At 38.1% G+C, this 16031-nt stretch overlaps 1 protein-coding gene across 1 annotated transcript; it reads right to left on the minus strand.

Moving 5' to 3' along the window:
* Positions 1 to 11319: 11319 nt before the first annotated feature.
* Positions 11320 to 15675, minus strand: LOC113287255 (zinc finger protein VAR3, chloroplastic-like). Its single transcript, XM_026535938.1, has 5 exons — positions 15046 to 15675; positions 14827 to 14944; positions 14104 to 14384; positions 13409 to 13507; positions 11320 to 13322 (listed from the first exon to the last, which is right to left on the minus strand). Exons 1-5 carry the CDS (start codon positions 15474 to 15476, stop codon positions 11675 to 11677), a joined length of 2577 nt encoding a protein of 858 aa, XP_026391723.1. The 5' UTR covers positions 15477 to 15675; the 3' UTR covers positions 11320 to 11674.
* Between the last annotated feature and the right edge of the window lie 356 nt (positions 15676 to 16031).

Consider the following 16031-nt stretch of genomic DNA (forward strand, 5'->3'; position numbering starts at 1 on the left):
CCATAGCCACACTCCCCATATAAAATGTCATTACCGAGAGAACAACATGAGTGACCTTACTTTTGTGAAAAAGAAGTATTTTGGACATTAACAAATCACAAGTATTTGTATCCCTAGTATCGACATAAATTGATCTCAAGGCCAGTTACGAACAACGAGACAATTTTACTCGACATAAGAGAATCTTATGGAGTGTGTCAAGAAGCAAAACAGAGAAGTGTGATCACAAAAAGATCATTACTGCGAGAAAAAAAATCTCAAAGAGGTTGTTCTATTTTCCATTTATAAAAACATAATAGATTTAACTTCTGAGCATATATGAAATATTAGCTCGATTCACGAGAACGTAAAAGAACAAATATTTCATAAGAATTTTGCAATAATTAAACCAATAATGATTACATATTGCATGTTCATCTTCCAACAAGTCTAGAATTTAAATAAATAAATCCAAAAACATGCAAGATGAAAAACGTTGGAAATAACTATGTGTAATCACAATCTTTGCTATACCAAACCCTAGTTATCCTTTTCAAGAAAAGAATTCTCAAAAGAAGTTTCCTAGATAACTGAAAAGACGAGGGTACCCAAATACACTACAATCTGTTATTTATCCACCTATAAGTCCTCTACCGAAAGTGATTGTCTATGGACTAAGTCTAGACAATACAACAAATCTGTTCACACTTCGTGTGATCTTCTATGGATACGAGATAGAGACCATACAACAACAAGATCTTGTGTGATTGACTATGGACACAAGATCGAGACAATACAATAACGAAGTATGATGCTTGGTAATAGGTTCAGACTTAACTAAAATCTATAGGATCACTATCAAGTATGTGCGGAGTTAACGTTTTTGTATTTTACTTTTAATTATAATAAACAATTATAATTGCAAAAATAGAAAAGTAAAAGGCACAGCAAGATTTGTTAACGAGGAAAACTGCAAATGCAGAAAAACCCGGGACCTAGTGCAGAACTGAATACTCTCGGAATTAAGCCGCTATAAAAAATCTACACCAACTTCATATAGTTGAGACCAAGAAACTACCCCTAGTTCACTTAGTTTCCTCGGTATCCCTGCGCTTCCGACTTCAATGAGTGCATGTGGAACAATTCCTTTGGATCGTATTCCAAATAGTAAAGGAACAACAAATCTTTTTGGTAACAACTTTTTCGATTCTTTCAAGATAAATACATCTCAAGTCATACTTAAAGTCTCTTCCGTTTAGTCTAATAAACTTCTTTGCCTGGTTAGATCAATCTATCCAATAACTACCAAAGTAGTCAAGTTTAGATTCGCACTCAATCAAAATAAATCTCAAAGAAATATATATTGAGAATGTCTATCCCACGCAACTAATCAATCGAATAAATCTGATTCTAGTTGGATCCCATCCGATCAAGTTTTGTGCACACAAAGATATGAGAATTAATAACAAATCTTCTTCGTCTTCAAATCTTCTTTAATCTTCGATAAAAACCTGCACAACACCACTTGAATCTCTTGTGATCAATCACACACAGAATGGAGTTTGTTAACAATATGGATTATCACAAGATGTCTTAAGATCTACAAACAGTTCTAAAGATCCCGTCGATACTTCGATCTAGTTTGAGTGAATCTTATATCAAAATAGAGTATTCTCAAGAATAAACAAACTAGGTGCAATCAAAGTTTCAAAAACCGTTAGTCAATCAAATCAATCGAAAACTAATAAAACTACATTTATCTAGTTTCCCACCAACGGTACTCGTAGAGCTTCTTGATCCCACAAAAGTCTTTAAACGAGTGGTCGTAAGAGATTTCACCTACTTAGGATACTTTCCTCTCCGAATAGACGACTCCACCAGAAACAACAAGAATGAAGATTGATTGGCTCTTAGGATGGTTTGCTAGAAATGAAAACTTAGGTATTTATAGACCAAAGATGTTTGGACACCAAGGAATTTCCAAAACCGAAAATATTCTCAAGATATGCAATGAATAGCAAAATTCGGTTTTCCTAATTCCAATAAATGCTTTTCCAAAATTTCTGAAATCTCTCAATAGAAAATCTCCAATTAGTAAATGCATATTACTAGTTTTTATTCTCTAGAGATATGCATTTAATTGCCGGTAACTAAAGCATATAAAACCAAAAACCTTAATTAAAAAAATATCAATTTATTTTGGCACAGGATCTCATTGAGTACTAAGGAATATCTTTGAACAATAAATGATTAGAGTTATTGTACGTGTTCAAAGTATGTTGACATCTTTTCACTGTAAATCCTTATTCATATTTACATGGATTTACATTCTTGGAATCGGTTATACCACACTTCCAAACAAGTTTAGAATTGATTCATCTGTATTCCAAGATAACTATGTGATTGATCAAATATCAAATCACGTACATGGGTTTAATCGGTTCTACCAATCACTAGTATCGGTCATACCTTAATATGGAAATACTTGTGATCGGTCACACAAGTTACCAGGACCGGTTACATCAGTTACCAGGTGTTGATGGTGGATTTTTTATAAGGGCTAAAATCGTAAAATCATGATACTGCATGTTCCTAGCCCGGCTTCAGGAATGTATGTGACAATTCATATTTTATGATCCATGGACCATTTCACGATCTTTGACTGAGCGAACGCTCCTCACAGAGCTATGATGAATATGTTTCTCGAAAGACCTCTCAGCTGAGATTTCGATGCTTCACACATTTCACCATCACCTCTACATAGAATCAAAATGATTGTGGTTCCTAGACATATTGCATGCTAGTATAGAGCCCAACGCCTTCAGGACGTCACGCTGCTCGGTATTCCCTGACTACGTAGAGAGACCATGTATAGAATCCCTTAATGATTGGGTGGCTCCTAGACATATTGTATGCTAGTATAGAGCCTAACGCCTCCAGGACGTCACGTTATTCGTTGTTCCCTGACTATACACCCCCTCAGAACGAGTACGATGCTTCAATTATCTCATATCTCAATTCTGCAAATAGGTTAATTCTAGCGTGTCATTCATCAACTGAATTCCTAGAAAATAATCTATTCTATCTCATTACTCTGTTTCATGGTTGATCCTCAGCTGGATTCCATGGATTAGTAATAGATACTCAACTCATTTTATTACTTCGTTTCATGAATTATTTTCAGCTGAATTTCATGAATTAGTAATAAAAATACTCAAATAATTTTTATTACTCTGTTTCATGAATTATTCTCAGCTGAATTTCATGAATTAGTAATAAATACTAAAATAATTTTTATTACTCCGTTTCATGAATTATTCTCAGCTGAATTTCATGAATTAGTAATAAATACTCAAATGATTTTTATTACTCCGTTTCATGAATTATTCTCAGCTAAATTTCATGAATTAGTAATAAATATTCACCGATCGGGCATATGGGCCACCGAGTAAGCCCCGAGAAAGTGGTGCGAGTGTATTTAGTAATAATGCACAAACGAGTATTCAAAAATATGGACAAACGAGGAAACCTGTGCAAAATGGGGAGGAAAAAAATATCAATAAAATAATAAAGAGGCGCCTAAGGGGACCGGGCCCACCGGCCGGCCGGTCATGTCGCCGTGGCCGATCCCGCACCTCTTTCCGTTATTTTATGTTATTTTCTTATTTTTCCTCATCTCATGAAGACTCCTTCATTTGAGCAAACTCCCCCGTTTTAGCAAAACTCTTAGTTTCTCCATATCTTCCTTCAAACGATGAAAAATAGTAAAAAATAGGGAAAGGTGTCATGGAAACAGGCCACCTAGCCGGATGGCCATGGCCTATCCGTGACCGGTCCGACACCTTACAATTCCTTATTTTCTCATATTATTATTTCCTTCATCTCATGAAACTCCTTCGTTTGAGCAAAAATCCTAGTTTTTGAATATTTACTCAAATATTGCTCAAACCATGAAAAAGCCAAAAAGTCAAATGGTCACATGACCGACTAGGCTACTCAATATTAAAATATTATTATTGTAATATTCTCAAAATATTGGTCGCACGAGCAAAGTTCTACTTGCTCATTCGAGCAAAATTGAGAGTTTCAGTCAAGATCAAACACTTCTGAAATCCAAAATATTGCTCAAACGTGCACCAGAAAATACCAAAACTCTCAGGATTGAGACACGGACACTATTGTGACACCGGCATGTGATGAGGTGTCAACTCGCAAATAATATTTTCTACTTATCTTTACACTAGCAAGTAATATAATGAAAGCAGATTCATCCCAAGGGAGGTGTGTTAAGCAAAAGTTGTTAACTACGTTTGTTCGCTCAACTATCCCATTCAAATATGAGATGGAATTGATTAAGGAATCATTCTCAACCACGAAACATAAACCAAATCGACATATAACTACGTTCTTCACATTATCTCGTTACTAACAACCCTATGATAATTAGTACGCTCAACTATCCCGTTATTATCTCCTAAGCTCATCGGATACGGAAGCGCTCGACTACCGGTTTCTACTTATCCAAGTTACCTAGAGGTACGCTTCCTAGGTATGATTCAAACAAGTGCTCTAAGTTTGGTGAGATAAGATTGTTTCTATTGATGAAGTCAAAAGCATGAATCACCTACTAGTGTCAATTTCTACATATGGATACTTAACAAAGTCTCATCATCAATACCCATATATTGCTACTTGTGTTTATCTTCTCTACACAATTACGGGTCGAAGAAAATCTAACCTAGCAATAAGATTGTGACATAACTATTTAATTTCGAAATTAAACAATTAAGGAACAATCCATAAGCATTATTGGCAAAGTAGAAATCAAACAATAACGAAACTTGTGAGAAAACGAGATATTGCATATCAATCATGAGTTATTATTTCGGGATTTGAAATCACTCTTAATCAAAAATAGTTCTAGCTATTCATAGTTTTGGAATTCATCATCATCATTAATAATTGAAATAAAGAAGACGAAAAATAAATACGAAAGCAAACCCTAGTTGCGGCTATCTCCCATAGACTCCAAGTAGAATACGTGATCTAAAGTTGTAGAAGACTTTTTCTTTTGTAGCTGCTCTTGTTCCAAAATTAGGTCTCGTCTTCAAAGTTCCAATATATAGAAGTCCACCAAGCCCACATGTAGAAAGATCCATGTGAAAATATCTGTCCAAAGTTGGTCGCCGAGAAACTAGGGTCACCGGCCGGAATCCGGTCAATATTGCCGGAACGTGTCACCGGAAAATCGTCTTTGGCCACCTGAATAATCAGAAACTGTCACCAGGCAATTGTATACTTCCAGCACCTCAACTCAGTCCATACATTCACAAAAGAACCATGTAAGCCAATCCCTTGTTCTTGCGAAAACATACCCAAAAGCGCGACTTAGAACTCATATATCCCGCAGCTAACTCTTGCATCCAACACGTTCTACCTTTATGATTCACTGAAATATTATGATTCATGCTTCAAGTTCCGAAATCCAACAACCGGAACTAAACTACCGGCTCACCATTCTCACTGCGTTTTCGTGTTGTTTCCTGCGGAACTGGTTTAGTGATTACAAGCAAGTCGCTTGCTGTAGCTGCCTTCATCTCTTTTATAGCTCAAATTCCTACCATTACGAGTCAGATGACCACATTTTCCTCATAAAAACAAAGCATTCTCAATCACAGCCATTTGTTCATTGCCACAGATCCATTACTTCTCTCTTCTGCCAGTCACAAGACTCCAATATCCCAGCTCGGCCGTGTCCTTGTACATCACTCCTGCAGTAACAGCCAATACCTACATGCAACTTTAATCACCATTATCCATTTCCTTGTCAGGCAATAGGCTCAGTTCTTCCTGCAGTTCATACCGACCAACAAGCTCCTGTACTTGAACCCATGGCCTCCATTATCAGCACCACAAACCCTTCTTGTAAGCAACCTTCACTGCACCTGTAGCTCCAGCAACTCCTCAGCATTAGCAGCAACAGCATCAGTTCCATTGCAGCTTTATTACCAGTTCTTGTTCACCACCAAACCAATTCTCCATCACTATCTCCGTAGCTTCAGCTGCAACCCCACTGTCTCGGCATCTATTCCAGCTTCTAATTCTTCATTGCAGTCTTACATCTTCTGCATCTGGGCTATCCACAATTGCGCAGCAACTCTATCACAGACTCAAGCCATTGCATCTGGTACCTGACCTAAACATTCATCTAAACACACTCCTTCCAGTCACAGGATCAGCATCTACCATTTTTTTTATCTGTAGCAACACCAACACACCCATCACAGTTCAAGTTCTCCATTCCTAGCCACAATCCAGCTCATTCCCTGAACTTCATTTGAACAGCATCAGCACCTTCTTCACCTGAATCTTAGCATCACCTAACAATCCATGTCCTTCAATTTCAGATCCACCACACTTCCACTTTCATCTGTATCTTCTCAAACCCCTATGTTCATCAACCACACCAACACCAACTACCATCTTATCTTAGAATCACAGCCAAAATCCAAAACTCCATCTCAACAAAACCCTAATTTCCAAATCAATTTCAAATTGATTGACACCTGTTTTAGACTTGAATCCATTAAAACCCATCTTCTTATTCTTGAAATCGAGCTCAGCTTCTTCCTCAATCAAACCTGGTTTATACTCAACACAGATTCAACCTGGCCAGAACATCACTTGTTCTTCATCATTTATTTCTAATAGTAACAGATGCAAACCAATTTCATCCTTGGAACCGGCAGCATCATCTTTCGGATCTCCCTTGTTGTCTCTGAATTTCAGGTCACCTTAGCAACGCCTCCTTCTTTCTCTCTCAGATTTATTTCAGGAACAATGATTGAGAGAAAATCCTCTCAATTTTGGGTATTGGTAGTAATGAGAATAGACGCAGGCATCCACTGATGGATACGGGCCACCCATATCACATTGGCCTGTCAGTTTCAGGGGACCGACTGCCTGTTCGCTTCCTAGCTCAACTTTATGTTGCTTCGCGCGCCTGTGAATTGATCTTTTTGCTCCTTTTTGCTCCAAATAAACGCTTTCTTTTCTTCTTTCGAGTTCTTCCACCGATATCATCCGTCTCTTATTTCTCAGATTCACTTCTGCTCTTCAATGTTTCTTCATCACTAAAGTTGTCGTACTTTTCAGACAGATAAATTTGCATCATTAAAGCTGACATACTTTTCAGACAGAGATGAAGAAATAAAAGCAAATAATAAGAAATAATCCTCCTCTAACAGCATTTGCACCTTTTTGCCTTTCAAGCGACGTTTCTTCTTCTTTTGTTTTAAATGACTCCAAAGTACCTAAAACTCAAAAGCAAACATAAGATACATAATTTACAAGAAAACAAAGGAAAGAAAGCATAAACAATAGATAAATATTAAGTTTTTTTAGACACCTATCAGCATGCCACCTTGACCGACCAAGGTCGGACCTTAGGCTTGCAAGGATTCGGTCCCACACTCTTTCATAATTTTAACCTAATTAGCTCTCAACGGTTCATATTGGGTCCAAACTCTTTCCAACCAACTTGGAATTTTCTCAATCGACCACCAGCTGGTCCCACGACCACCAAGGGCCGGTCCCATGACCCCTTGGCCGGTCCTCATCTCTCCATAATTAGATTTTATTACATACGCTCAGACGAGCACTATTTTAATAAATGATTAAACCAGCATTTAATCATCTTTTCACTAATTGGTCAACAAAGGACTTTGGTACATGCTCATTCGAGCACCTGGGCGCTACATGGTCGGCCATCATCCCATGTAGCCGGTCCCTCCTTCACTCAGTGACTTATTTTTCAGTAAATGATCAATTGATCAGCAATCGATCAAAATTAGGGTTTCGAACTGAATGTTCTGCAGATCATAATTCTGAGCAAGTTAAAACACTAATAATTTTATGTTGATCCAGCAATCAACATCTTGATTGATTATATAATATTCGGTCCATCTACTAATATTTAATTGGTCATGCTACCAATAATTCATCAAATGAGCAATATTTGCTCAGACAAGGAATATTGATTCAACTATCAATATTCAGTAATTCATAAAATGAGCAATATTTGCTTAGACGAGCAATGTTTTCTCAGATGAGGAATATTAATTCAACTATCATTATCCAGTAATTCATCAAATGAGCAATATTTGCTCAAACGAGGAATATTGAAATTCATCAGACGAGCAATATTTGCTCAAATAAGGAATATTGATTCAACTATCTATCAATATTCAGTAATTTATCAAATGAGAAATATTTGCTCAGACGAGGAATATTGATTCAACTATCAATATTCAGTGATTTTACTCAGACGAGCAATATTTGCTCAGAGTATTAATATTGATTCAACTATCTATCAATATTCAGTAATTTATTAGATGAGCAATATTTGCTCAGACGAGGAATATTGATTCAACTATCAATATTCAGTAATTTTACTCAGACGAGCAATATTTGCTCAGAGTATTAATATTGATTCAACTATCAATATTCAACAATTCATCATACGAGCAATATTTGCTCCGACTATCAATATTCATCATGTTGATCCAATTATAAACATTTATTCGAGAACTATCAGACATGTTCAATTCATGAATCATAGAGCATTCAGCAATCATGCTCGACTGAACGATACTTAGACTCATCGTCTAATCATGTCAACAACCGACTAATTAAGTACACGTCTGCCTTGCGAACTCCACGTTCGTGAGACATCAATCACGTCACATGGGGAATATTAATTAGGGTTTTGGTCTGGCGGCCTACGACATGTGTGTTCATCCACGATGAGAAATGTGAATAAGTCGTGCAAGTAGTTGAGGGAGTTAGCAAAGTAGTGGGTGGACAATCAACCAAGTCTCCGCACGACCTGAAACTGGTTAAACCACGGTTTCCCACTTTTTCACTCGAGAAACCGTCACACTTACTGGGGATCAATGTGTTTACATTCTAGCAGTACAAATAAGATTTTGAATCCACGATTGAGGACAAGATTGGTCGGACAAACAACATCCATCGTCTAACCAAGAATCATCGTGTGAGCAACAATCTCTCTCAATTGAGCATAATTCAAACTTTTACTTCATTTGCAGAAACCCACAACACATTCACAATCCTTGATCACCATTGATCTCACACACTTCTCAGCTTCCCTCCTATAGATCAACCTTGTTCCCTCTTTGTGACCGAATTGACTTTGGAACGGCCATTTCTTGGTTTAGGCTGGAGTCGTATAGATTGATCTCTCGAACTCAAAGCACTCCCGTGTAGTGCATCTATTTGAGGTTAGGCAGTTTGCTCGGTTGAGGAGTCTTCGTCCGCACGGTCATCTCTCCATTTCCTAAAAAACCAACAAATAGTTTTTCCCCATCAACAAGGAGTTAGACATTTTGTCATCCCTCCTTTAGCTTTTCGTGCCAGCCATTGAACCAAAGGTGCAAAGATGTGTTTAGATGATCTCCCATGTTTAAATTGGACCCCAAGATATATAGGTGGGTTTGATGTGGTTGGCATACCAAAACATTGTTGCAGATTATTTACTTCGTGTGAGTCTAATCTTGGATGATGAACAATTACAGATTTGGATGTGTTAATTACCTGGCCCGCTGAAGAACTGTAGGATTGGAATAATTTCTTGAGATGGATGTTACTCTCGATCGAAGCTTTGTAAGTGATGAGGAGTTCATCAACATACATTAAGTGAATAATGGAAGGGGCTTTTTGGGATATGCGGGGACCTCATACTAGCTTCTGGTTTTGAAGGTTTCCCAAGTTTGTAGATAGGATTTCAGCGCAGATTATGAAAACATATGAAGATATAGGGTCTTCCTGTCTAATACCCCTTGTTGGATTGATATATCCATGCGGTGTGCCATTTATGTTGATCGAGTAAGTTACTGTTGTGTCGCAGAGCATGATATAATTCACAAAGATGATTGGAAATCCAAGGTTGGTGAAAGCAGTTTTAAAGAATCCACGGTCTAAGCTGTCATAAGCTTTTTGAATATCCAATTTGAGAGTTATTTTCGGGTCTTTGGTGAGGCTTGATGATCTGATATGTTGGAATAACTCTCCAGCAATCGCTATATTATCATGTATTGATCTTTGTGGTACAAAGGCACTTTGATAAGGGCTTACTGAAAATGGGAGGAGTGGCCGAATTCGGTTGACCAAAATTGTAGCAATAATTTTATAAGTGACATTGCAAAGGCCTATTGGTCTGAATAGAGAAGGCTTTGATGGTTGGTCCACCTTAGATATTAGTGTGAGGTTTGTGTGGTTCATGAGTGAGTGAATATTAAGGGAATTGAAAAATCTACGGATCATGGAGATTAGTTATAAGCGAGTGGTTTCCCAAAAAACTTTGAAGAACTTACTTGTGTAGCCATCCGGGCCCGGGGCGCTCTCAGAGTTTATGGAAAAAGAGCTTGTTTGATTTCCGCTGGAGTTACCTCCCTAGTAAGTAAAGTCGCTTGCCTGGAAGTTAATCTGGGGGTGATTGCCACAAAAAGGTCGTCATCTATCACATTTCTTGGAGCTGTATATAGCTCTGTATAGTGATCAAGAATGAGTTTGATAACACCATCCTTGTCACTGATCCAATTATTTTGCGGATCCTGAAGCTGTTGAATATTGTTGCAGCTCCTATGAATGGTTGCTTTAGTGTGGAAGAAGGTGGTGTTATTGTCGCCTGATTGAAGTCATTGAATTCTAGATCTCTGTTGCCAATATGTTGCCTGACACTGGAGCAAGGTCTTGTGTTGACTTCTGAGTTGCTTTTCTTGAAGTAGCCAATATTCCAATTCATTTTCGGCTTGAGTAGCACAAGATTAACTTTATCTGTGTTGTTGATTTCTTGATCATAGTAGGAGGATGGCCAAGGGTTCGTTATTCCATTCAGAGAGCGCTTTGCTAGTAGCGACGAGCTTTTAGTTAAAGCTCCAAGATAGGTTCTGTATCATGTTGTTGTATCCAAACAGATTCTACCACCACTTGAGATGTGGGTGAGTGAGCCATAGATGCTCAAATTATATTTTTGTCTACTAATATAAAATAAAAGGTTCAAAATTGATAATGCAGACCAAAGACTAATACTCCCTCCGTCCTAGTTTAATTGCTTAATTTGGATTTTGCAAAAACTTGAAAGAAATTCAAATTACTTCCACATACACCATCGATCTTTCAAATTGTTTGTTCAATATACTAGTTTTCATATTCTTTCTTGATAATTAGAAAATTTTAATAGGAAATATACCAATTTTTTGGTACAAATTTGTTAAAAAAAAACACAATTTAGGCAAGTAAAGTTGGACGGGGGAGTATTATTCAATTTCGATAATATTAACTTTTTAAAAGTAAGCAATTAAATTACCCAATAAGATACACCGATAAAGGATTCACAATAGGTGCTTGAACATGCCATCAAAACAATAGCACAAATAGTAAAATCTACGACTTACTTGAGTGATGATGGTCGGGGGATGGAGGGATTGTAGCTGGAGAAGTAAAACTTCCATGGCCGAGAACAAGCATTTTTCTTCGAACATATTTGAAGTTTGAACTTTATCTACTAGTGGAAAATGCAAACTGAGATTTCCTCTCTTTAACGTATAAGATTAACATGATCTATATACTGACTGCATATAGCCATGTCTGTGAGGAATGAATACATAACTTTTTAGCTTGTATCGTTTTCTTCCTTTTTCGATGATTCAGAGCTTACTACCGGCAAATTCCTCCGGTATTGAGGAGATGTCAACCTCCTTTCTAAGGGTGTCTTCCTCTTGCTCACTACAAATCTGTTTATGCCTTTCCTCATTGGCATTATACTAGGGAAATCTTCATCAGGGATTTGACTCAGCTCCGATATGTCTTTTATCTGGGAAGCTCTCCTAAACCATCTCTCTGCCTTTGCTTCTTCTGACATGTCCAGAGGATCCGGTTCCGTCACTAAAGATCCTTCTAAACTCCTTCCAGAAAATCCTCTGTCCGTACTCGTTCCACTATTCTGAGTTCTCACAGGCTGATCCTGGATTGAACTTCTGGGAATGGGACTTGATGCTGCCTCTGACCTGTTATTGCTCTTCTTCCAAGATGGACTTATCCAATCTTCGCTAGGTATTTGGGTTGAATTCCTAGTGGATCCATCCTGAACACTATCAGACTTGTTCTCGCTTGGATTCTTTGTGAACAGCGATGTATTCAAGCTACTCCTACTCGCAGGTTGATAATCTTGCACTTCTGTAGAATGATGACCAGCACTACAAATGGAAGTATCTGCATTGGGCTCCTTGGACTTCTCTGGCCCACCCTGAATCCCTGATGTTGAAGATGAGGCATCTATAGACGATGTTGTGGTTTCTAATGGCTCCTGACCTTTGCCCTTTTTAGCAAAATAATCAGGCGGGAAAGGAACAAATGGGACGAAGTTCGTACTGTTAGTCTGCTCCATGGCCATGCGCCTTTTGTACAGAGGTGAGGTTAAAGACCTATCCTTCTTCTTGCTCACAACAAACCGATTTTCCCCCTTCCGCATAGGCATAATTTCTGGGAAATCATCATCTGATATAGCACTTGCAAGATCCGTCACATCATGCAGCTCTGCAACCTTCTTAAACCATTTCTCTGATTTCTCAGCTTGTTCTTTTTCTTCCTTGCTAACAATTTGATTTACTGGCTTTCCAGCGAGTAGCAAACTATCACCTAACTCAGAAGGGAGAGAAGAAGCCAACTGTTCATCAGCCTTAACCACGTTTACATTCTGATATTTGACTTGTTTATCTTTCTCCAGTTCCTGAGGTTTGGCAAACATATCAGCCGGTAATGGCACAAATGGAACATGATTAGAACCGCTTCCCTCAGATTGCCTGAATGGAGAAGAGGCTGAATTTGAAATTGAAGTCTTCGCTGCTCCAGCACTATTTTTCTCAATTGCAACTTTACCATCATTCTTCTCTGGAGCAGATGATATGCGACCGAGGATTCTATCCAAGCTTTGGTTGATAGATGACTCCGAGGTTTTACGTGAACCCACCACATCCTCAGACTGAAAACCGATTCCCTCCACAGTTGTATCATTGCAAAAGCTCACTTGATACGGATCATCAGCAGAGTAACGCTCCAGGGGTTTCTTTCGGGTGCTCACCACAAATCTGTTCACCCCTTTACGCAGAGGCATAATTTCTGGCCCATCGTTTATGGGATTGGTGAAGCCAGAAGAATTGTTGAACCCAGAACAAGATCTTGGGCCAGGGGTGGTTTCGCTAGGGCACTTGCAATCACATCTTAAGCATACAACATTCCTTCCATAGTTATAGAAACTACATCTGAGAAAGTGAACTGCATTAGATGCATACAATGGAAACAAACAGATTATCAGTTGGTGAAACCAAAAAAAAAAAAAAACTCTTACTGCGGACACTCCCATTCTCCTCCGGTCAGCAGTCTCTTCGGCCTTGCCTCGTCACATTCCAGACATTTCATATTTTTAGCAAAGTTCATGAAACTGCACCTGCTCCGCAATAAAATAAATACAGCTATGTTAACATGGCAATAAAATATACGCCGACCACAATGTTCACAGGCAAGTAGTCAATGTCACAATGCAAGTGGACCGAAAGAGGTACTGAAAGTCTGAAAAGAGCTTCATATAACAGAACCAATTCTTCAGATAAAAAACGGACTGAACAATGAGGGAAGGGAAATTGAGTTGATAATGTACTAATACCCTATTAAGAGTTGACCTTGATGTCTCCAATACGACTTGCAAGAATTCATGTCAGTAACATAACCCACATCAAACCATGGTACATCAGTTTTCTTCTAAACTTTTATCCAGGATGTGAAGACAGTTCACATTTAGGAAAGATGCAGTGCTGAGTAAAATTAAGGTCATCTTTTCTTATCAGTCAACATTGAAGAAGTCACACGTTTTGGCGATTTTACGTGATATAAAGGGTTCTAAAATGGTGTGCCATGTTTATATGTACAACTGTAGAACTATCAGTGATAAAAATGATCTTATGATGTTCACCCCTCGCGGTAGAGAAACCAAGGGTCAGTTTTAGCAGAGAAGTTCGAGGAACATACTTGGGAGATGAAACTCACCTCGAACAAATCCAATCGCCTCTTTTCATCTCAATGTTTCGTCCAAGAGGCCTAGGCTTTTGTCCATATTTATCTCGGAATTGCTTTGGCATTGAGCCAGATAAGTCCGCCTCTTGGACTTTTCTGCTTGCATCAGACAACTCATCCAACAAACGACGAACTGATGATTCAACAAGTTCTCTATTGGTAGTGTACTTATCCACTGAAGTTGTGGGAGAATGGCATGTGTAGCTTAAAATGTACCGCATCAGATCAATCATACCTTCTCTTTGCTCCAAACCCTACAATATTTGCCAAAATGGTTTAAACAGTACAAGCAACAACACATGACAGCGTAGTGGTGATACAGTGTCTACCAAAAAAAAAAAGACGCGAGAGATCTTCTAGCACCATCCCCTTAGTCCAACATGGTTTTGAACAGGCAAACAAATTTCCCAGTACATGACTTCATAACACAGTAAAGAAAACCTTCATTTCAGTGTACGAGTAATCAAATAAAACAAAATTTAGAAAGCACCAACTTAGATTATTGAATTCTGTATCAAATTACTAATTCAACTCAGGATGATCTTGTTTTCATAATTTCCTAGCTGCTTTCATATGACAAACTCAGGTTTTACTATCAATTCAAATGTAGCAAATGCATCTCCATTTATATGACACCAAATTCTCCAATTCACAAAATACAAAACAAATAAATAAAAGACATTTACATAAACTTACACTGTTTTCATCTCTGCCCAAGAATGATTTAATCCCTCTTTCTGAATCAACCGCACCTTTGAACATGAATGGCAATCCATTTGCTGCAACAACCTCGATGTCCTTTCGAGAAAGTGATCTTTTCCAAAAAAATTCAACAAAAAATTACATCACTTTTAGTAAATTAAAACCCCTTAAAAATGACTAAATTTGTATGTACAAACATGACAAAAGGTATACCCCAAAAGATGAGAGTGGTCCAAAGCAAATGAAAGACAAGCATTTGCAGCTGGTTTAAGCTCATCAGAAAAATCTTCAAAATCATCCAAACTCTGTCGTCGATCAAAGTAACCAGAAGTAGTAAGATTCTCTGTGAGTTTAGACCATTCAGGCCAAGGATGAGCAATCCTGGAACTAGAAGAAGATCCCAACGAGTCTAGATGATAATCTTCTTTGAGAACACCAGTAGTTTGAGTGTGAATACTCTCTGAAGATTTAATTGAAAACCCTAATCTGATACGGCGTGAATTCAAATAAAATCTACGTTTTTCTAAAGAAGATGATGAGAATGAAGCAATAGAAAACCTAGAAAGGCGTATAACTGATGGGCGTGAACAGAGAAGAGGGAATGGAGATGTGAGTAACATGGATAACTTCGAAGCGGTGCCCATCTCCGCCTCGGATTTGATAAATAAAATAATTGAGCAAACCAGTTAGAGAAAGAGAGAAGGTGATTCAAAGACTGGAGAAGGTTTTAGGTTTTCAATTCTCAGGCGTTAAACCATGAAAGTTCTGGAATGATGCTCCAGGATAAGACACTCGCTTCTCGCTTCGTAGAGCTTAATCGACAGTGAGAAGATTTTATGGTTGTTATATGGCAACTCATTTTCGTTATTATCATCTTATACTACGGGCATCACTAATGTTTAAGGCTGCACAAAAACGGGTCTCTTGTCCGTGTACCGGACTAGAACCGGGGAAAAAAAAGAACCGGAACCGGGAAATGAGGTATAGGGAACAAGAATGGAAATAACAACCGGTGTACAATGGGTACAGGGACCTGTTCTCAGTAAATTCCCGGCTAGTACCGGACCAAATTCCCTATTAAATTCTAGCCTTTTATTTATCTGTGAATCTTTGTTGTTGATACTAGGTATTTCCTTCACTTACTCTCAATCAAATCTCTCATCGTTCTTTATCCTTTTGTTCCTCCTCCTTATCTTCTT

Source organism: Papaver somniferum, chromosome 6 (genome assembly GCF_003573695.1).
Source record: "Papaver somniferum cultivar HN1 chromosome 6, ASM357369v1, whole genome shotgun sequence".
Lineage (NCBI taxonomy): Eukaryota > Viridiplantae > Streptophyta > Magnoliopsida > Ranunculales > Papaveraceae > Papaver > Papaver somniferum.

Coding starts and splice junctions, on each gene's coding strand:
- LOC113287255 (XM_026535938.1), bottom strand. CDS start 15,476: ATGGGCACCGCTTCGAAGTTATCCATGTTACTCACATCTCCATTCCCT. Junction 14,385..14,826: donor TGGGCAGAGATGAAAACAGT/GTAAGTTTATGT, acceptor CAAATATTGTAG/GGTTTGGAGCAAAGAGAAGG. Junction 13,323..13,408: donor GGAGAATGGGAGTGTCCGCA/GTAAGAGTTTTT, acceptor TCACTTTCTCAG/ATGTAGTTTCTATAACTATG.